The sequence below is a fragment of the Nycticebus coucang genome, chromosome 6, assembly GCF_027406575.1.
Source record: "Nycticebus coucang isolate mNycCou1 chromosome 6, mNycCou1.pri, whole genome shotgun sequence".
NCBI lineage: Eukaryota > Metazoa > Chordata > Mammalia > Primates > Lorisidae > Nycticebus > Nycticebus coucang.
In genome coordinates this window covers 17,176,584-17,199,319 of record NC_069785.1, presented here as the reverse complement: position 1 = coordinate 17,199,319, position 22,736 = coordinate 17,176,584, and the positions used below count along the sequence as shown (strand labels likewise).

General features: G+C 39.6%; 2 protein-coding genes across 2 annotated transcripts in view; one reads left to right on the top strand and one right to left on the bottom strand.

Moving 5' to 3' along the window:
- Positions 1-5,138: 5,138 nt before the first annotated feature.
- TTC6 (tetratricopeptide repeat domain 6) overlaps positions 5,139-22,736 on the top strand; it is a 173,603-nt gene continuing 156,005 nt past the window's right edge. Inside the window, exons 1-2 of the mRNA XM_053595919.1 lie at positions 5,139-5,945; positions 5,985-6,107. Coding sequence (XP_053451894.1) covers positions 5,148-5,945; positions 5,985-6,107 — 921 coding nt within the window. The 5' untranslated portion in view covers positions 5,139-5,147. The remainder of the gene's footprint in view (positions 5,946-5,984; positions 6,108-22,736) is intronic.
- Positions 21,024-21,744, bottom strand: LOC128589052 (CGG triplet repeat-binding protein 1-like). Its single transcript, XM_053595922.1, has one exon. It carries the CDS (start codon positions 21,525-21,527, stop codon positions 21,024-21,026), a length of 504 nt encoding a protein of 167 aa, XP_053451897.1. The 5' UTR covers positions 21,528-21,744.

The following is a 22,736-nucleotide window of genomic DNA, read 5'->3' as shown; positions in this document are numbered from 1 at the left end:
GCTAACGCAATTCTCTTCCCTCAGCCTCCCACATAGCTGGGAGTACAGGTGCCTGCCACAATGCCCAGCTATTTTTAGAGATGAGGTCTGTTCTTGCTCGGGTTGTCTTGAGCCTGTGAGCTCAAGTAATCCACTCACCTTAGTCTCCCAAGAGTGCCAGGATTACAACAGGCATGAGCCACCACAACCAGCCTATGTTTTATTTTTCTTTCAGGTTTTTTTTTTAATTTTGAGCAGGGCACTGATTATAGTTTACCTATTGATATTTCTTTTCTTTCTTTCTTTTTTTTTTTTGAGACAGAGCTTCAAGCTGTCTCCCTGGGTAGAGTGCTGTGGCATCACAGCTCACAGCAACCTCCCACTCCTGTGCTCAAGGGATTCTCCTGCCTCCGCCTCCCAAGTAGCTGGGACTACAGGTGCCCACCACAATGCCTGGCTATTTTTCCGTTGCAGCCATCACTGTTTGGCGGGCTGGCTGGATTCAAACTCGCCAGCTCAGGTGTATGTGGCTGACGCCTTAGCTGCTTGAGACACAGGCGCCGAGCCTTACCTATTGATATTTTAAAAGCAAATATTGTTTTATGAACATTTTTACTTTTCTTGTAGTGCTGAAAATTTTACTAGATGAGATAAATTGTACTTAGAAGTTTCTTTTGGAACTTTAGCACTGTGCATTGGAAGTTGACATTGGCATGAAATTTAGGAGGTAAATTGAGATGATATTTGGCTATGGACCTAAGAGAACCCAAATCCTGTTCTTAATGGGTCATCCTTCCCACTGAGGTGTCCCGATTATATAGTGACAGGTTATGGACCCAAAGATGAAAGATTATTCTGAGGCTCGAGACGAAAGGAAAACAGAGGCCTGGTGTGTGTGGTCAGTGGGGCTTTTATTCTATCTGGATGAAGGTGGGGTGAAATCAGGAGAGGAATTCCACACATGGATTATGGTGGATGGGGATTTAAAGGGTCAGAGAGGGCAGCAATTAGTGGCATTCCTATTTTCTGAGAGGGACTTGAGTCTGACCTTTCCTGGGCAGGACATGAATTTGATCTTTTCCTGGGTGGGTCATGAACCTGACCCTGCCTTGGCAGGTCAGTCCCACCTGGGTAGGGCAGGTCTATTTGGGCGGGTACATCTGATTCTATCATATATGAAGACGTAAAGGTTAGGTAATCCATTTGCCAGCTGGGCCCATTCTCCAGGTAACACTCTGATGAGCTGGCCTAATGTATGCTGGACACTTTTACCTTTGTGAGATGGGTTTATATAGGTTGGAACTAAGTTACCATGTGACCTACTTTATTTATTTCTACCTTAATTAGGGTCTAGAGATGAATTTGGATTTTCTATTCCAATAGAAGGAGCAGCCATAACTGTAAGAACCAGGGAGAAGTTTGCAACGGAGTCTACTCTAGAGAATCCATGCCTGGGCCCTCAGCCATTTTTGGCCAGAGAATTTTCTCCTGACGTCTGAGCTGGCCTTGTGAGAGAGAAGGGCTGGCTGTTGGTTTTTGCAACCTCCTGGTAGGGAAGAAAGAAAATAGTATACACAGAGGTCCAATATTTTGGAAAAAAGAGGAGAGTAACATTACCGAATGGGTTGCAAAGATTTTAAGTGTCCCATCTTAAAGCGTAGGGTAAACATAATCAACCCGGATTGTGTGCTGCATTGAGACAACTGCATTATTTTTCTTTGCCTATTTCCAAACTAGAACTAGTCTTTCTTGGTAAATTGCTCACAAGAAAAAAGACAATACTAAGAGTGAATATTTACATATTTACGTTATTTTACTTTTTTGTGTTGTAGAAGGGTGGGTGGGGGAATAAAGGCGCCTGAGCTCTGATGGACTGGCCCATGAAGCTTTGGGATACCACCCACCTGCAAGGCACAGTAGAAGTTCCTGTCAAATTGAGAAGTTCTATTTCCTGTCACTTTACTTTTAGATAGAAAGAGCAACTTTCCAGTTAAGAAGTCATGGGAATGTACTGAGAAGTGTTAAACAATGAACACTTGTTAAACTTCAATAGTAAACTGCGGGCCTGGGAGAAGTTGGGAAGGGCATCCAAAGCAGGAGCTAAGAAAGAAAGGGGAAGTGCAGTTGGGAGAGGGAAGTCCCGTTCTCATCAGGTGTTAGCATGCTTCTGCACTGTGCTCTGTTCCAGTAACTACCTTTCAGCCTTCTGAAGGAAGACGTACAGGTGGTGTTGGTATGAACACGTTGCCACCTGTGCAAACAATGATCAAAATACTATGAGGAGGATTATATGGCATTTTTTAAAATAAGGAAAGTTTCTTAAAGGCTTTAGAAAGCTTTTATATATATCAGGCGTCCTGTGTGAATTGTATTTGTTCCCATTTTGTTTTTTACTTCAAAATAAGATCTGTGCAGTGTGCATAGGAATTTGTTCATAGTTTTTTGTTTTAAACTATAGTCCGACCCTCCAATGGTTTGAGGGACAGTGAATTGGCCCCCTGTTTAAAAAGTTTGAGGACGCCTGATATATATGGTCTGGAAAACAGGCAATAGATTATTATATAAACAGTTGGTATGGATAGAATTGAATTGTCCGAGGCCTAGTCAGTGGTGGAATCAGGTAGAAAAAGAAAGCCTGTTGGTTCCCAGATGAGAGCTTTAGCAGGATCTTCAATTTGAGAATCTGTGGTTCATATTTTACAAATAAATTCAAAGTGGTATGACTATTTGGAGGACAAATAGGATGCTCTCTTCATACCACCTGAGCTATATGGCAAGTGAATTCTAACTATAAAGAGAATTCTTTTATAAAATGATATGAGACCAACCAAGAAATGTGGAAAAGTGATAAGCAAAGAAATACAAAGTAAAGTAAAGTAAGAATAATTCCACATTTAAGTTTTTTTTTTTTTTTGAGACAGTCTTACACTAGACTGTCATAGGCTAGAGAGCTATGGTGTCAGCTTAATCACAGCAACCTCAGACTCTTGGGTCAGATGACCTTTCTGCCTCGATCTCTTGAGTAACTGGGACTACAGGCACCAACCATGACATCTGGCTAATTTTTTTCTATTTTAAATAGAGATGGGCTCTCCCTCTTGCTCAGGCTGGTCTCTGACTCCTGAGCTCAAGCAGTCTACTCGCCTCAGCCTTCCAGAGTGCTGGGATTACAGGCATGAGCCAACTGACATTATTTTTCATTCTTTCTCTTACTTTCTCAATCTACCTAATGATTCTCGCAGCAGTTACTTCAGCTTCACTTCTTAAATCTGCATAAATTTATTTATTTGGTTGTTCTCTCATCCCTCATTTCACTTTATAAAATTTTTGGTTAGTGTAGTTGATTATTTCAAATGAGTTTATAATAACTTTTCAAATGTTCAAAATGTCATTTTTAGATTTTTGTATTTGCATTAAATCAATATAGTATTTTGGGAAGACCTGATATCATTAAAATGTCTAGTCATTCTATCAAGGAAACATTAACTGTCTGGTTAGTTAAATCTTTCTTTAATGTCCTTTGGTAAAATTTCAAAAAATGTATTCATGCAGTTTTAGTATACATTTCTTGTTATGTTTATGCCTCGAGACTTATTCTTTTCAAAAATTATAAATTAAATTTTACCATTATATTTTTGAGTGGAGCATTTTGGGATAAAAGAAGCTATTGGTTTTATATAATTAAAAATTTTAAATCCCTCATAAAATTCTACTGTAGGTCTAAATAGTTCTTTAGTGCCTGGGTTTTTTTTAGTAGATAATCATATTGGAAATAGTGATGATATTCCAGAAGTATTTCTGCTTTATTATTTTATTTTATTTCAAAAAACCTTGGTTTGGGGCTTTAAAACATTTTCTATTCTTCTAATTCATTATTTTTTTTGTTTTTATTTTCCTTGTTTTACTCTTATTTCTTAAAATGCCCCCCCTCTTTCTGTGAAACTCTGTTCTCTTTATTTTTCTAACCCTGGTTGTTCTTTCTGTGCCCACCTGTCACGGTGAGTGTGCCACGGAATCTGTAATTGGTCCCATCTTTACTTCTGTTAGCCTGGCTTTTAGTAATGATATCAAAGTTTTATAGTAATGAGCTCAGGGCTCTAATAGAAGGTTGTTTTTTAAATTGTGGTAAAATACACATAACATAAAATTTACCTCGTTAGCCATTGTGAAGGGTACAGTGAGCACCATAAGTTTTAGTATGTAGTTGGTTATGACCAAGACTTTGTTAAGGTCTTATTTTATGAGGAGCTTTCATTGCTCCCATTTATTCGTAATCATTGGCCTCGTCCTACCAGCTTTACCTTGTTATGGCCCCATTTGTATTCTGCTCCACTCCCAGAGCCTGGTGTTGGATTCCAGCTACCAAGACTCTTATTTGACCTTCTTGCCCTTATTCGTTCTTTTACTCATCACATATTAATATCCCTCACGCAATGGATGCTATCAAGTCACTTTTCTGCTAAATATTTTTCTGTAGCTGGCAGAAAAAACAGTGCCAGGCATTCAAGGCCTTGCGATCTGGCTGCAGCCTTCCTTCGGGCTGAGCACGTGTTTCCTTTCAACCCCTCTGCTGTAGCTCAGGTGACACATTGAGGCAGTGGGCTGACCAAAGGAGGGAGACACCTGGGAGCAGCTGGGGAAGGCAGGGGAAACAGCCATGCAGCCGCCAGAGCATTGCAGAGCCCTCACTTTTCTTTTATTCCAGAGAAACTGAAAACCTGAATTTTTATGTGAAAATCGTCCAACTTAAAATTGTTGGCTATGGATTAATATCGTTGAAATGCCCTGAACAATCGAAAAGAATGTTCCTAGACTGGAGTCAGTCCACAGGTGACAGTTGGTGCCCTCTATGCGGGACTACTTCGGATTTTTCATGCCCGAGCTTAGCGTGGGCTCCCTCGCCTCAAAGTGGGACAGTACATTAGCGTTTGGGAAACTCCTGCTGAAAAATATTAGTGCCTTAGAGGTTTTACCTGGTTCTTGTGACAAGGCCAGCAGGTGGATATGCACTTATTAAATACACGCTCAGTTTGCACACTTGTGCATCAGGGAGCGCGGCGAGTCTATCAGGAGAAGCTTTGCTCAACCAGAATTTTCTTTATCAACAGTTTTTTATGCATATGTAAAATATCATTTGGGGGGCTATTTTACAGGTCAGATTTGTCAAGATGTCCACATTCCCGAAGCACTTTGGCCTGAAACCCAAAGAAGAAACGTACATGTTAAACGAGCTTGAGAAGGTTCGCCAGGAGACTAAAAAGGATTTTCTCCGATTCCAGCGGAAGTTGGCCTCCAAGCCGGCTATCGATGGAAGCTCCGTGCACAGCCTCCCGGTCCCCGGCCCGGCCGGCCGGGGATCCCAGCCCTGGAGAGCGCGCCCTCCGGCTAAAGGCCCCGCGCTGTCGGCCACGGCGCTCCTGCGGGAGGCGCTCGGGGGCGCCGCGGGCCCGGGCCAGGCGGCCGCTCCCGGGAAGGCCGGGCGGTTTAGCCCCCGCGACTTTTACTTGCGGAGCTCCGCGTTCCTCCGGCTGCGGCCGCCGAGGAAGCCTCCGGTCATCGCCTCGGGGGTCGGCACGGCCAAGCCTGCGGTCCTGCTGCCGCCGCCCCCGCCGCCCAAGCGGCCGGTGAAGCGCAGGGCGCGCCGGGCCCGGTGGAGCCCGCAGCCACCGCCCCCCAGGCGGGATGTCCGCCCCAAGCGGGTCCCCGACGCGAGCCAGGAGGCGGCTCGGCCCGCCAGGCTCTCCCAGGCCAGGGGGAGTAAGGCCAGCCGCGCGTCGAGCGAGGACGGCGAGTCGGAGGCGGGCAGAAGGCGGCGGAGAGTGAGGATTTGCAGCCGCTTCGTGTGCCGGGAAGTGTCCAAGGAAGAGCGCAAGCAGGCGGAGCCGGAGAGCCACCCGCCGCGTGACGCCCCCGAGGGCGGCCAGCTGAGCGACGACGCCGCGGAGAGTCTCCAGCCCAGCCACGCGGTGGAGGACGAGGGGCAGAGCCAGCAGCCCACCCGGGAGATCCCCAAGTCCATCGACCAGATTATGGCCTCGCTGCAGTCGGAGGCCCAGCTGGCCTCGGACGAGACCATCCGAGAGCTCATCCAGAGCGTTCTGGGCCAGAACTACGACCTTGCCATGGAAGTAGGTGAACCAGAGCGAAAGTAGTATTTCTCCTGGTAAATGCAACTTTAGGATACGTTTTACACTGTCCGTAATATTGTATTGTGTGTAATACTTAAGTGTCTATGATAGGATACCTTATAACAAAACCACTGGGGTGATATTCAACTTCTTAGCGTTTTTTTCTTTTTTGAGTTTTCCACCTGAATTTCTCAATTTTTTCATCAAGAGAGTGCATCGTCTTGTCAAAGTGAAAGAAATTTAAATCTTATGCTAAAAACTGGCTCCCAGAACATTAGCTGAAGACCTGAGTAATATATCACTACTAGCCTTCTGTTCAAAGGCCTTGTGGTTATTTCACAGCTATGTTATGTGATAAACTCAGTCTTTTTTTGTTACAGTTTAGCATTATTAGTAGTGAATTGAAGTAAAAGTGAATTTATATCCTAAGATCAGTATTTACTATTAAGTTTATTTATTTTGAGACAAGAGTCTCATTCTGTTGCATTGGCTGGTGTGCTGTGACCTCATCATCACAACTCAATGCAACCTCAAGCTCCGGCACTCAAGCAGTCCTCCTGCCTCAGCCTCCCAACTAGCTAAGACTACAGGTGTGCACCATCACGCCTGGCTAATTTTTCTGTTTTCTTTCTTTCTTTTTTTTTCAGAGAAGAGGTCTTGCTCTTGCTCAGGCTAGTCTTGAACTCTTGGCCTCAAGCAATCCTCCTGCCTTAGCTACTCAGAGTGCTAGGATTACAGGCATAAACCACTTTCACTGGGACTATTTTTAATTTATAAAAATTCTAGAATATTTTCGGTGAAAACTGTTCTCTTGAAATATTTTAAAAAGTATTTTTTTAGGCCTTGCCATTTATAGAGATTTAAATGTTTCTTGTGTGCCAAACACACACATGCATGTTATGTGCATTTTTGTCACAACTACCCCCTCTTCCCAATCAGATAGATAGATAATAAGTCCTATTTTAGGTAGGAGGCCTTCTAGCTTTAGTGAGGTTAAAGGCTGACCCAGGGTTTTGCAACTAATGCATGGCAGAAATGGGATCCAACCCCAGTCTATCCCAGAGCCTTGACTAGAATCGTGCCCAGGGTGGTTCATTTGTTTTCTACGTTATGTCCAGAACAAGAAGCAGAGCTACACAGGGTCATATTTAAGTTTAAGATAATTTTTCCTATCATATGAACTTTGCTCTGGCAGAGACATTCAAAGCAAAAAACAGTATCTGAGGAACTTGAGGTGAGAGAGAGAGAAATAAGAGAGAGAGAGAGAGTAAGAAAGAAAGAATAACGAGACATTGTCTTTTTTGAGAATGGCAGTGAGAATGAATAAGAGGGAAGAAGCTTCTATTACTGCTCTTGGCTGCTGCTCTAGATTTCTTATTAGTACACAGAATACTGCTGCTGCATTACGTCTTTAAAATAGTTTCAGGACCAGAGTACACTCTTGGCTGTGATTTATCATAAAGGAAAACAAAAACATGTATGAATACGTTTTGCCACAGTTTTGCCTTTGACCTAGTATTTTTGGGCAAAGTACGACAAATGTTCTAAATTAAGATTCACATCTCCCTGCTGTTACTAAACAAGATCATTGGGCCATTTCAAAATGAATATTTCTAGTTAGACTTTCAGTAAATCTAACATAGGATAAGAAATCAGGGATTCCCGTAGAAGAGCCTTAGCAGAGAAGGCCTTGGTATCCCTTCTCTGAGATGGATCTCCTACCTTATCATACAGTCACGGGGGCTGTGTTACAAACTGGCTGAGAAGTCCAGTTGGGGAAGTTATACTTCAGAGAAGACTCTCATAAGAAAAAGTATTTTTGAAAGGCTCAAATGGGATCAGGGATATACGAAGGCAGAGTATCAAATGAACAACGACCCCAGAACATTGAATTCTATTCTTCTTACAGAAGTGCTAATTTCTCCTGCGTGTCCTTTCCCTTGGTGCTTCAGTTCCTGAATGGTTTTTTGTTGGAGAGTGGCACGGATCATGGGGCGTTAGAATCAGGAGCCAGGGGCGCTAGCCCAGGTTAACAGGACTTGGATGATATAAGGTAAAAGTGGTTTCAGAAGTTTCATCAGAAGGAGAAAGGAAAATTGGGCATGTGTTGATATGGCAGGGGAAAGGTAAGTGAGAGATAGCAATAAGGACACAAGTGTAAAGTGGAGTCTATATTGTGATTTAAAAAATTCTTAAGAAGACTAGAATAGGGCGGCACCTGTGGCTCAGTCGGTAGGGTGCCGTCCCCATATACTGAGGGTGGCGGGTTCAAACCCAGCCCCAGCCAAACTGCAACAAAAAAATAGCCGGGCGTTGTGGCGGGCGCCTGTAGTCCCAGCTGCTTGGGAGGCTGAGGCAAGAGAATCGTCTAAGCCCAGGAGTTGGAGGTTGCCGTGAGCTGTGTGATGCCACGGCACTCTACCTAGGGCCATAAAGTGAAACTTGGTCTCTACAAAAAAACAAACAAACAAACAAAAAAAGAAGACTAGAATGAGGACATTGTTTTAAACATTTGGAGTTTATGTAAATGATATTCTATTCAGAAAAAAAGGAAGGAATATGAATTTTCACCTTAGAAATCTTAACTTGGAGCCACATGGCAATCCCTAGAGGGAAATCCAAAGAGTAAGACAGTCTGGGCAGGCTGGATGGTCTCTCTGTAGAGCTTGGGCAAGACCATTCCAGGCCCTGCATTATATGGGCCAGGCGGTATACAGGGTACCTGAAGATTACACTTAACTGCCAAATGTAGGTCAGACACCAAAACCAGGGTTTGTCAACTTTGGCACTATTGATATTCTGGGCTAGTTAATTCTTCACTGTAGGGGCCTGTCCTGAGAATCCTAGGATGTTTCAAAGCCTCCCTGGCTTTTACCCACTAGATGCCAATAGCCCCTCCCAAGTCATAACAGTAAAAATGTCTCCAGTTGTTGCCACATGAGCCCCTAGGGCAGTGGTTCTCAACCTTCCTAATGCTGTGGCCCTTTAATACAGTTCCTCATGTTGTGGTGACCCCCAACCATAAAATTATTTTTATTGCTACTTCATAACTGTAATTTTGCTACTGTTATGAATCGTAATATAAATATCTGATATGCAGGGTGTATTTAGGCGACCCCTGCGAAAGGGTCATTCGACCCCCAAGGGGGGTCCACAGGTTGAGAACTGCGGCCCTAGGGAGAGGGGCAAAATCCCCTTTTATCCAGTTGGGAATCACTGACCCAAGCAGTGGCATAGACCATGGCAGGAGAGAGAGAACTGTGATGAAGTCCTATGGTTGTTTTACTGAGAAGTTCAATAGTATCACTTACAAAATATATTCTAATTATATGATACTGGAGTTCAGAGACCACCTTCCAGATGTTAACTGAGGGTAAAGGAAGCTAGGCTGTCCTTGCTTCAGTCACATTTAGTTGTTTTTGGTCAATAGCTCCAGAGGAAAATGTCTTAACGTGACTTAGGTAAGAGCAAATTCCATGTTATAAGGTCTACACATATAAGCAAATGAAGTATAGTCCATACAAAAATATTATATTATAAAACTGAGTGCTTACTTTTGCTTTAGGGAAGATGAAATAGATATTCTTTTTTCTATTCCTTCTGCTAAGTACAACTATGTAAAAATCCTTATTTATTTATTTATATCTCAAATCAAAACATAAAAAGACTAGAAAGGTGAATAGCAGAAGACAGAGTGGCTTGGGACTTTGAGACACAAGGAATGACATGGTAATGAGTTGTCTGGGTTTTCTTTTTCCCTCCTCCTATCTCTCAGACTTAGAACTAAAGAAGCTGGTAACCTAGGAAGGCCAATGGGTATGGATGGAAAAGCCCTAACAAAAGTCTGATCTCTAGCCTAAGGATCAGGGAAGGGGTAGTCTAGTAGAACAGAAAACTTTTAGACAGCACTTTCAGCCAAACACTGCAGAAAAACCTATAGCCCCACCTTCTGCCACCAGGGACGGGGGTGGCAAATGGGGAGCCTAGGTTTCCCATCTCACTAGTTTGTCACAAGGTGCTCCAATTACTCCCCACCGATGTGGTGTCAACAGAGGGTCCAGACTTTCAGCACTGGCACCATTTCCCTTCTTTCTGTGGTGTCACTGGAGGCCTCATGAAGAAAAGTAATGAGACATTATCTATTCCTTCCAACCAGGATGGCACGGGCAGAAGCCTCGTGGACAGCCAGAATTCCTTTTCCTACCCAGCACTAACAAGGAGGCCCCTAACCCTAGTGCCAACAGAATATGAGTGGGCAACCTGGATTTCTTCTCCTACCTGGCAGTCAGTAATGGGGGCATTCCCTCCCCTCACTGCCCTATTAGAGTGGTGTCAGAGAAAGGCAGCTAAAAGAGAATGCTTAATTTCCAGACTCTCATAATACCCAACATGTCCAGGTTTCAATTAAAAAAAAAAATCACTTATCATGATAAGAATCACAAACATCTAAACTTGAAAGAAAAAAAAACATGAAGAACCAAAGGAATTCTTTAGAACTGAAAAATGCAGTAACTAAAATAAAAACTCAATGGATGGGCTCAACAGCTAAAAGGTGAAGACAGAGGAGTCAGTAGACCTGTGGAACAATATAACTCACCAGTGAACAACAGAGAGACGGTAGACTCAGAAAAAAAAAATGGTGGAGGCTCAAGGATCAGTAGGGCTATAACAAAAGATACAACCTTGGTGTCATCATAGTCCAGGGAGAAGGGGGAAAAAGAAGGCAGGACTGAAAAAGTACTCAGAGAAGGGTGGCACCTGTGGCTCAGAGTAGGGCGCCAGCCCCATATGCCGAAGGTGGCAGGTTCAAATCCAGCCCCGGCCAAAAACTGCAAAAAATAAAAATAAAAAGTACTCAGAGAAATAATGGTCAACAACTTTCTGAATTTGGCAAGAGATACAAACCTAAATATTCAAGAAGCCGAATGAATGCCAAACCAAAGAAATCCACAGCAAAACACACAGTAATCACTTCTGAAAACTAAGGTCGAAGAAAAATACCTTAAAAGCAGTGAGAGAAATAACATGTTGCATATAGGGGAAAACAGTTTAAGAAATAACATGTTGCATATTATTTGCATATTCTAAAACAGTTTAGATTTTTCACATGATGGTCAGAAGGCATTGCATTGCACACCCTTATTCAAGTGCTGAAAGACAAGGGCTGTCCACCAGAATTCTATTTCTTGTGAAATGATCCTTTAGGCATGAAGGTGAACTGAAGACACTCTCAGACGAGATAAAACTAAGATAATTTGTTACTAGCTGTTCTATCCTGAAAGGATGCCTATGAAGTTCTCTAAACAGAAAAGAACTATTAGAAAAAAGGATTCTTGGAGCAGGAGAAAGGACGAAAATATAATAACAAAGCTATAGCCATATACAATAGACTTATCTTCTCCTCTTGAGTTATCTATATTATATTTGATGGTTGATACTAGAATTATGACACTGATGTGGTTCTAAATGTATGTTGAGGCAATATTTAAGGTAATTATAGATGGGGAGGATAAATTTACATAAAAGGAGGTGAACTTTCTGTGTGGCGCTCTAATTGGAAAGTTACTATACCAGTAGACTGTGCTAAGTTAAATATATTCACTGTATTACCTAGAGCAATGACTGAAAAAAACTATACAAAATCTATTAAAAACTATCTATTAAAAAACTAGCTTAGCACCCATAGCTCAGTGGTTAGGGCTCTGGCCACATACACCAGGACTGGTGGGTTCGAACCCGGCCCAGGCCTGCTAAACAACAATGACAACTACAACAAAAAAATAGCTGGGCGTTGTGGTGGATGCCTGTGATCCCAGCTACTTGGGAGGCTGAGGCAAGAGAATCACTTAAGCTCAAGAGTTTGAGGTTGCTGTGAGCTGTGACTCCATCGCACTCTACCAAGGGTGACATAGTGAGACTCTGTCTCAAAAAAAAAACCAAACAAACTATAGATAAATAATAATAGGATTCTAAAAAATGTTAAATAACCCATGGGAAGTAAAGTAAAACCAAGAGAGAACAAAAAGAAAACCAAAAATAAAATGGTGGACTTAAACTCCTAACCTGTTAGTAACTGTGTCACGTGTAAATGGTCTAAATATAATGACAGATTGGCAGGTAGAGTAAAAATATGACAGAACTATATATTGTTCATAAGAAACTTATTTCCAGTATGATGATATGGGCAGGTTGAAAGTAAAAGATGAAGAAATACATATAATGCACACATTAATCAGGAGGAAGCAGGAGTGGTTCTATTAATATCAGATAATAGAAAATTGTCAGTGATACAAAGAACTTTACAATATTATAAAAGGGCCACTTCACTAAGAAGACAAAGCAATCCTAAATATATATGTACCAAATAACAGAGCTATAAAATATGGGAAGTAAAAACTGAAAGAGATACACAAATCCAAAACCATAATTGAAGACTTTAATGCCCTCTTTCAACAATTGATAGAAAGACTAGACAGAAAATCCCCAGTGATATAGAACTCAACAACACTATTGACCACCAGAAGCTAATCTACATTTTTAGAAGACTGTACCCAACAACAGTGGAAAGCACACTTTGTCAGTTGCCCATGGACCATATACTAAGATGGACCATATCTTGGGCCATAAAATGAGCCTCAATAATTTTAAAAGAATCGAAATCATACAGAGTGTGTTCACAGACCATGATGGAATCAAACTAGAAATAAGTAAACAACCAAATGATAACAGGAAAATCTCCAAACACTTGGTAACTAAACAATACAATTCTGAATAATCCATGGGCTAAAGAGGAAGTCTCGGGGGAAAAAACATATTGACCTGAATTAAAATAAAAATACAATGTCAAAATTTGTGGGCTACAGCTCAAGTAATACTAAGGGGAAATTTATAGCACTAAAAGTATATGGTAGGAAAGAGGAAAAGTATCAGATCAATTATCCAGGTTCCCACTTAATGTTATAATAATGGCTAGATTACTGAAGAAAGTAACAAGAGATCTATTTTTATTTTGCAGTTTTTGGCCGGGGCTGGGATTGAACACACCACTTCCGGTATATGGGGCCGGCGTCCTACTCCTTGAGCTATAGGCACTGCCCAAGAGATCTATTTTTAAGAAAAATATGTTTTAAGCCATTTGATCACAGCAACTTTTTTATTATTATTATTTTTTATTGTTAAATAATAGCTGTGTACATTAGTGCAATCAAGGGGTACAATGTGCTGGTTTCATATACAATCTGAAATATTCTCATCAAACTGTTCAACGTAGCCTTCATGGCATTTTCTTAGTTATTGTATGAAGACATTTGTATTCTGCCTTTAGTAAGTTTCACCTTTACCCATTCTAAGATGCACCATAGGTGTGGCCCCACCCATTACCCTCCCTCCACTCTAACCTCCCCCCTCCCTTCCCCTTCCTTGGCCCTTTCCTCATAGTCTTGTGCTATAGTTGGGCTATAGCCTTTATGCAAAAGGTATAATTTAGCTTCATAGTAGGGCTGAGCACATTGGATACTTTTTCTTCCATTCCTGAGATACTTTGCTAAGAAGAATATGTTCCGGCTCCATCCATGTAAACATGAAAGAGGTAAAGTCTCCATCTTTCTTTAAGGCTGCATAATGTTCCATGGTATACCTGTACCACAATTTGCTAGTCCATTCGTGGGTCGACGGGCACTTGGGCTTCTTCCATGACTTAGCAATTATGAATTGGGCTGCAATAAACATTCTGGTACAGATGTCTTTGTTATATTGTGATTTTTGGTCTTCTGGGTATAAACCTAGTGAAGGAATTATAGGATTGAATGGTAGGTCTATTTTTAGATCTCTAAGTATTCTCCAAACATCCTTCCAGAAGGAACATATTAGTGTGCATTCCCACCAGCAGTGTAGAAGTGTGCCCTTTTCTCCACATCCATGCCAACATTTCTGGTTTTGGGATTTTGTTATGTGAGCTCCTCTTACTGGGGTTAGGTGATATCACAAAGTAGTTTTGATTTGCATTTCTCTGATGATTAAGGATGATGAGCTTTTTTTCATGTGTTTGTAGATTGTGCGTCTGTCTTCTTTAGAGAAGTTTCTCTTCAAGTCCCTTGCCCACCCTGAGATGGGAATCACGTGTTCTTTCCTTGCTAATACATTTCAGTTCTCTGTGGATTCTGGTTATTAGACATTTATCGGAGGTAAAACCTGCAAATATTTTCCTCCCATTCTAAGGGCTGTCTGCTTGCTTTACTTACTGTGTTCTTGGCTGTGCAGAAGCTTTTTAGTTTGATCAGTCCCAGTAGTGTATTTTTGATACTGCTTCAATTGCCTGGGGAGTCCTCCTCATGAAATATTCACCCAGGCCAATTCCTTCAAGAGTTTTCTCTGCACTTTCTTCAAGTATTTTTATAGTTTCATGACTTAAGTTTGAATCTTTTATCCAGTGAGAGTCTATCTTAGTTAATGATGAAAGGTGTGGGTCCAATTTCAATCTTCGACAGGTTGCCAGCCTGTTCACGCAGCACCATTTGTTAAATAGGGAATCTTTTCCCCACTGAATGTTTTTAATTAGCTTGTCAAAGATCAAATAATGGTAAGTAGCTGGATTCATCTGTTGGTTCTCTATTCTGTTCCAGACATCTACTTCTCTGTTTTTGTGCAAATACAATGCTGTTTTGATCACTATCAATTTATAGTACAGCCTCAGGTCTGGTAGTGTGATTCCTCCTGCTGTGTTTTTATTGCTGAGGAATGTTTTGGCTATTCGAGGTTTTTTCTGATTCCATATAAAACGAAGTATTATTTTTTCAAGATCTTTAAAATATGATGAAGGAACTTTAATAGGAATTGAATTAAAATTATATATTGCTTTAGGTAGTATAGACATTTTAACAATGTTGATTCTTCCCAACCATGAGCATGGTATGTTTTTTCATTTGTTAACATCTTTAGCTATTTCTTTTCTTAAAGTTTCGTAGTTCTCTTTGCAGAGATCTTTCGTGTCCTTTGTTAGGTATACTCCCAAATATTTCATCTTCTTTGGCACTACTGTGAAAGGGATAGAGTCCTTGACTGTTTTTTCGGCTTGGTTATTGTTGGTATATATAAAGGCTACAGATTTATGAATGTTGATTTTGTAGCCTGAGACATTGCTGTATTCCTTGATCACTTCTAAACATTTTTTGGTAGAATCCCTAGTGTTTTCCAGATATACGTTCATATCATCTGCGAAGAGTGAAAATTTGATTTCTTCTGACCCTGTGTGGATACCCTTGATCGCCTTTTCTTCCCTAATTGCAATAGCTAAAACTTCCATTACAATGTAAACCTTGCCTGGTTCCTGATCTAAATGGAAATGATTTCAATTTAACTCCATGCAATATGATATTGGCTGTGGGTTTGCTCTAGATGGCCTTTATTAGCTTAAGAAATGTCCCTTCTATACCAATTTTCTTAAGTGTTCTGATCATGAAGTGATGCTGGATATTATCAAAAGCTTTTTCCGCATCAATTGAGAGAATCATATGGTCCTTATTTTTTAGTTTGTTTATATGCTGAATTACATTTATAGATTTACGTATATTGAACCAGCCTTGAGACCCTGGGATAAATTCCACTTGGTCGTGGTGTATATTTTTTTTGAAGTGTTGTTGGATTCTGTTTGTTAGGATTTTATTGAGTATTTTAGCATCAATATTCATTAGTGAAATTGGTCTATAATTTTCTTTTCTCATTGGGTCTTTCCCTGGTTTGGGGATCAAGGTGATGTTTGCTTCGTAGAATATGTTGGGTAATATTCCTTCTTTTTCTATATTTTGGAAGAGGTTTAGTAATATAAGTACTAGTTCTTCTTTAAAGGTTTGGTAGAATTCTGATGTAAAGCCATCTGGTCCTGGGCTTTTCTTTTTAGGGAGATTTTGTATCGTTGATGCTATTTCAGAACTTGATACAGGCCTGTTCAACATTTCCACTTGATTCTGGCTAAGTCTTGGTAGGTGGTGTACTTCCAGGTATTGGTCAATTTCTTTCAGATTTTCATATTTCTGAGGGTAGAGTTTCTTGTAGTATTCATTAAGGATTTTTTTAATTTCTGAGGGGTCTGTTATTTCATCGTTACCATTTCTGATTGATGAAATTAGAGATTTTACTCTTTTTTTCCTGGTTAGGTTGGCCAAAGGTTTATCTATTTTATTCATCTTTTCAAAAAACCAACTTTTGGATTTATTGATCTGTTGTATAATTCTTTTGTTTTCAATTTCATTTAATTCTGCTCTGATTTTGGTTATTTCTTTTCTTCTGCTGGGTTTGGGGTTGGAGTGTTCTTCCTTCTCCAGTTGCTTGAGATGTCCCATTAAGTTATTAACTTCCTCTCTTTTCATTTTCTTGAGGAAGGCTTGCAGTGCTATAAATTTCCCTCTTAGAACTGCCTTTGGAGTATCCCAGAGGTTCTGGTAATTTGTGTCTTGATTGTTTTTTTATTCCAAAAATTTGGTGATTTCCTTCTTAATCTCATCTATAACCCATCTATCCTTCAGCATAAGGTTGTTTAGCTTCCATGTTTTTGTATGGGTATGCAGGTTCCTGTTGTTATTTGTTCAACTTTTGTTTCATGATAGTCTGAGAAGATGCAAGGAATAATTTCTATTTTTTTAAATTTGCTGAGGTTAGATTTGTGGCCTAGGATGTGGTCAATTTTGGAGTATGTTCCATGGGCTGATGAGAAGAATGTGTATTCAGTTTTGTTGGGATGAAATGTTCTGTAGATGTCTGTTAAGCCCAGATGTTGAATGGTTAAGTTTAAATCTAAAATTTATTTGCTTAGCTTCTTTTTGGAGGATCTATCCGGCACTGCTAAAGGGGTGTTGAAATCTCCGACGATTATGGAGCTGGAGGAAATCAAGTTGCTCATGTCTGTTAGAGTTTCTTTTATAAATTGAGGTGCATTCTGGTTGGGTACATAAATATTAATAATTGAAATCTCATCATATTGAGTATTACCTTTAACAAATGTGAAGTGTTCATCCTTATCCTTCCTTATTTCAGTTGGTTTAAAGCCTATTGCGTCTGTGAATAGGATTGCAGTGTCTGCTTTTTTCTGCTTTCCATTTGCCTGGAGTATAGATGACCATCCTTCACCTTGAGTCTATATTTGTCTTTTTTTTTGTTTGTTTGTTTTTTTGAAATTTTTTTCTGAAAGTCACAGAGACAGAACTTTAAAAGCTACACATTTATACTAAGGATACATGCGTGAGCAAAAAAAAAAAAAAAAGCATGGGGATACAAGAATGAACATAGTAAAATTTTAATTAATACAGTATTCAGATACAAGTAGAAGACCACTAGATAAGAATTTTATTTACCTCAGAAATCTATGATAGTATGGATTGAGATAAACCAAGGTTGAAGATAGCCACTTCACTATTCACATTTTAGTCAGTGCTGACCAGAAGCTGTTTATCTTAGGCTAAGATTTCCAGTGACATTATAGAATGAATCTTCTATGACATAAATCAAATTAACATGTTTTAAGGTGATCTGTCTTCATTTAATGGCAATTGGTGCAAGTCAAACCATGAAAAGCCCTTACGAACACTAAGCACCAAATAATGAATTGTTTGTGGCTATTGTTTGGGCCACCTTAAATTTTATTTTGCTTACATATGCTTCTATTAACATTTATGCGCAAATTCTTTTAGGTAAGTTTTAACAAGGAACTTTCAGCCTGGAGATCTTGTCAACTGTACTTATAGTTTTCAAGCAATTAATACTTTCAGAACAATCACAAACTGATACTTAAGTGGTTAAAATTTTAAGATGCAGAAAATTTTCTCTGAAGTTTTCTGGTCCCTAAGGGCCAGGGCCAAATATATTAACTGGAAGTAGCTTTTCTTTTTGAAAAAAGTCTTAAAGGTGATATTGGATAAAACAACTATACAGGCTCTCATACACAATCTTTCTAAATTTTCACCCTGTAAAAAATGATTACAATATCCTTCAGGTTTGGCTATATGCCCCATATTCAAAAAGAAAACCAACGAAGAATTCAACATTTCAACAAGCTACGAACTATTTACTGTAAGCATATTGTGAAATTCTGGAAGACATACAACCATACTGAGAAAATACTATTAACAGGTTAAGTATGTGTTGAAGAAGGCAGTTTATAAATGGAACATTATAAACCTTATGTTTATAGATACAACTTATAAAACAGAAAGAAGTTGCTTTTTTTCCAATAATATAGCATCACACTAACACTAGTTGATTAAAAACTTCTGTACACATGTTCAAAACACTTCCAAAGCAGCATATGCCTCTTAGACATTCTCATTTGCTATCTAACATATGTCAATTATGATTTCAGGGATTTGTACCAACCAGTTTCAGCAAACTAAAACAATCATTCTGTCTTATTTAACAAAGTTAACCAGTTTAAAGGAATGAAAGTTTCATAATCAGTAAAGAAACATTAATATTAAATACCCACAACAGAATGGAAAATGCTTCTAAGGACATGATATAATCCTAACAGAATGGACTGTGCCCCTAGATATAGTGAATGGGGGGATAATTGAGAGCCTGAAAAAAATACATCAAGATACATGCGACCTACATGATTACCAAATCAGTAATAACTCCTAGAAAAATAAAAATGAATTACTGCTGTTTTTTTAATGCAACATCATCCAGTTTACTGCTTAGGACTATTCAAAGCTATTCTGCCACTACATTTTGCTACCAGTGCAAATTAATATCCAAATAGGGAGCAGTCTGAATCACATGGAATTTCAAAAACAGAATGATTGTATATCTAAATTACTGTTTTCTGAAAATAGAGCTGTAAAACTCAATTATCTTCTTAGACTTTCTACCATCTTAGATAATTCAAATTCAACATGGTTGCCTGCAAATTATTTTCTAGAGGAAGTAAAAGCAAAACATTTTGGTTATGTTTTGCTGCTGGTCTCCTCATATATGTATGTCATCAACAAGAGCACTACTCTAGGCATTTATTGTGCTACTTTAACATAACTGAACATGAGAAAAAGTGATGGTTCAAATTTTAACAAGTGATTTTTTTTTCGGTGGCAGGCTTATTTTTCAATCAAAATAAAAAAAAATCAAAGGGTCAGTTTGACAACATGAATTAGGAGCTTAAGTCTAAACAAAGTTAAGACAGGTAAAGTTGTTTCTGAAAAATACAAAATCTTTTTCTCATTCACTTTGGCTTTTTCTTTTAAATGAAAATTCGTAGTAAAATTCAAAGATAACTCTGTCTAAGTCACATAGGGCATCACGTGTCAGTGCTCTATAATATAAATATCTCTTATAAATATTTTAAACTTGAATTTCAAACAATTTAAGATTTTTTTTAAATTAAAGCTCTAGTCCAAGTTTTCAGCTGTTACGTTTTTTGAAAAATATAATTTGGGGCTCTGATAGAGAGCTGGGTTAAACTACTTTGATACCCTTAAAGGACAGCAAGGTTCAGATAGAAATCGTTTCCTGAACTCTGCTGACCTTTAACAGAATTATTTCCTCACCCAGTTATGCAGGATACTGCCAGATATTCACTACAAAAATCTTGTCAGAATTTCCAGACAATTGTTTATCATCTATGTTTAAAAACCTTGTACTACCAGAGGCAAGGAGATAAAAGTGAAAGTAAACTGGTTTCTAGTCTACTCTATATACCTAAATAAACTTTTAGAAAATCATATGGAGGGTGGTGCCTGTGGCTCAGTGAGTAGGGCGCCGGCCCCATATGCCGAGGGTGGCGGGTTCAAACCAGCCCCGGCCAAACTGCAACCAAAAAATAGCCGGGCGTTGTGGCGGGCGCCTGTAGTCCCAGCTGCTCGGGAGGCTGAGGCAAGAGAATCGCGTAAGCCCGAGAGTTAGAGGTTGCTGTGAGCCATGTGACGCCACGGTACTCTACCAAGGGCGGTACAGTGAGACTCTGTCTCTACAAAAAAAAAAAAAAAAAAAAAAGGAAATCATATGGAAAAATTAATGTATAGAAAGTAATTTAGTTATTATTGGACATCAGCCATAAAGTCATTACTAATTCTCTATGAAAAGAGAAAACTCAACCATAAATTTTCTACTTGTTTAAAAAGAAATGCCAATTTTCAAGTCTTTTAACAGTAAGACATAAGAGAAGTTTTCAAACTCAAGATGATACTTAAATTCAACACTATGGTTCAAAAATCTGAGTTCCTAGTAAGAGACTGAAATCTTGTCACTGCAAAATTCTCTATGGCTCTTGGCACTGACATTAAATGGAAGATTTTAGTCTTTTGGTCACTCGAAACTGCTTTAAATACAATAAGCCTTTAGAAAGGGGGACAAAGTGAAAAATTGAAGTATAGTTAAGGTTAACTACATAATATACAAGTAAAACATAGTTTGAAATAAATAGTCATTTCTGCTAGGAATCTGAATTTGAAGATATACGAACAGTTTCCTACTGCCCTTTCCTTTTTGAAGAGAATCTTCTGATCAGAAATAATTTCTCTAAGTTACTGTGATTGGTGTTGCCTGGCAGCAGCTTCAATTTCTTAGGCTATTCTTCGAGAAATTAAGCAATCTCACAAGGAATAATCATACATGGCAACAGGGTAAAAAAGCAGGGCAGTTGTTCCATGCACAAACATTTCAGGAGAAAAACCATCAAAAAGATAACCATCAGTTTCAAGCATCCTAGCACAATCTAAACCTAAGTTTTGTTTTATACCATTTGTGAATAACAAATTAACAATAAGTTTTGCAGTGAAGATTTTTTTTTTTTGCCTGCAACTATATACACATTGCAAAACTATTCTGTATCACATGGTTTTAAATGAAATAAATATAAAAATGAACCACACAATCAACACGTAACTTTAATACTCCACATTATTTATCTTGATCACGATGGTGGTAACCTCCTTGTCAACAATCTTGTGAGTTGAGGAGCTGATTTTCATTCTCATATCCATCAGGAAGATAGGCTCTCTGCAGCTGGTCTGATTTAGGTATGGAACCTCCATTCTTCACATGGCGAGACAGGAAAGCACGGACTGCTGGGTGATCAGCCTTCTCAAGTGGGATATTGGCCTCCAGACACATTTTCACAAAGTCCTGGATAACACTGACTTTCTCTGTTTGTGCAGTACTGTTGCCCTGAAGAGATGCAGTTAGGGGCCTCTGCTTCTTTCTCACATTCTGCTCTTCAAATTCTGCCTTCCTCTTGGTATGAATCTTTGACTTGAGATGGTCACTAATGGCAGACTTGCGAACACGATTCAGAACCACATTGCAAGAAGTGCAGAAAAGTTTTCCTCCATATTCATGAAGCTCACCTCCAAACTCAGAGACTTGATCCAGGGGAGTCACATACAATGCAGGCTTAGAACGGTTTCTAGCAGGTGGTGCTGTTACCACAAATTGTTCCATTCTGACTTTGAGTAAGATTCGGATTAGTTTCTAGTTTTTTTGTCTTGATATTTAGTAGTGAAAGGTCTCCAGTGCAAAACCAGAGATGCATCAAATCCTGGCACTTTCTGTTTGTTCAAACTGAAGATGCCTTCGAATCAGTTTTTCAACAAGTGGTGGTGGGTAAATAGTTTCTGGGCTTGCACCCTATTTTCCCTGCCTTGCTGGGAAGTCATGCCTTCACTGATGGAGCCCCATGGCGGCCACTGTGTCCCCAGCCACGCCCTATCCTCCTGCACTGCCTATAGTAGATCCCCTATATTTGTCTTTTAATGTAAGATGCGATTCTTGTATGCAGCAGATATCTGGCTTGAGTTTTTGTATCCAGTCAGCCAACCTGTGCCTCTTTAGAGGACAATTTACACCATTCACATTAGTTGAAAATATTGATAAGCCTTTCGAGAGTCCAGTGGACATTTTTAATCCTTTTGCAACTGTGAAAGTTGGAATTTGATCAAAATTTTCTGGGCGGGTTTACTTTTGTGGTGGAGGATTATGCTAGTCTTTACGGAGGATAGGTCTGAGAATATCCTGGAAAGCTGGTTTAGTTATGGCAAATTTCTTCAACATGTGAATGTCATTGAAGTATTTAATTTCTCCATCATAAAGGAGACTCAGTTTATCTGGGTACAGGATCCTGGGTCGAAAGTTATTTTGTTTTAGGAGATTAAAAGTTGATGACCATCCTCTTCTAGCTTGAAAGGTTTCAGCAGAGATATCTGCAGTTATTCTAATATTCTTGCCCTTGTAGGTGATGGTTTTCCTTCATCTGGCTGCTTTCAGAATTTTCTCCTTCATATTAACTTTAGTGAAATTGATTATGATGTGTCTGGGGTATGTCTTATTTGGGTTGAGTGGTGCTGGAGTTCTGAAACTGTCTGCTATCTGAATTTCAGAATCTCTTGGCATGTCTGGAAAGTTCTCCTTCATGCTCTCATGGAGAAGAGACTCTATGCCTTGTGAAGCCACTTCATCACTTTCGGGGAACCCTATAAGATGAATATTAGTTTTCTTCAAATTATCCCAGAGCCCTCTGAGTGAGTGATCTGTTTTTGCCCTCCATTTCTCTTCCTCTTTGAGAGTTTGGGAGCATTCGAAAGCTTTGTCTTCAATGTCAGAAATCCTTTCTTCTGCTTGCTCCATTCTGTTACTGAGGGATTCTACTGTGTT

Bases quoted from the DNA above. Each gene is read 5' to 3' on its own strand.
- LOC128589052 (XM_053595922.1), bottom strand. From the start codon at position 21,527: ATGGAACAATTTGTGGTAACAGCACCACCTGCTAGAAACCGTTCTAAG.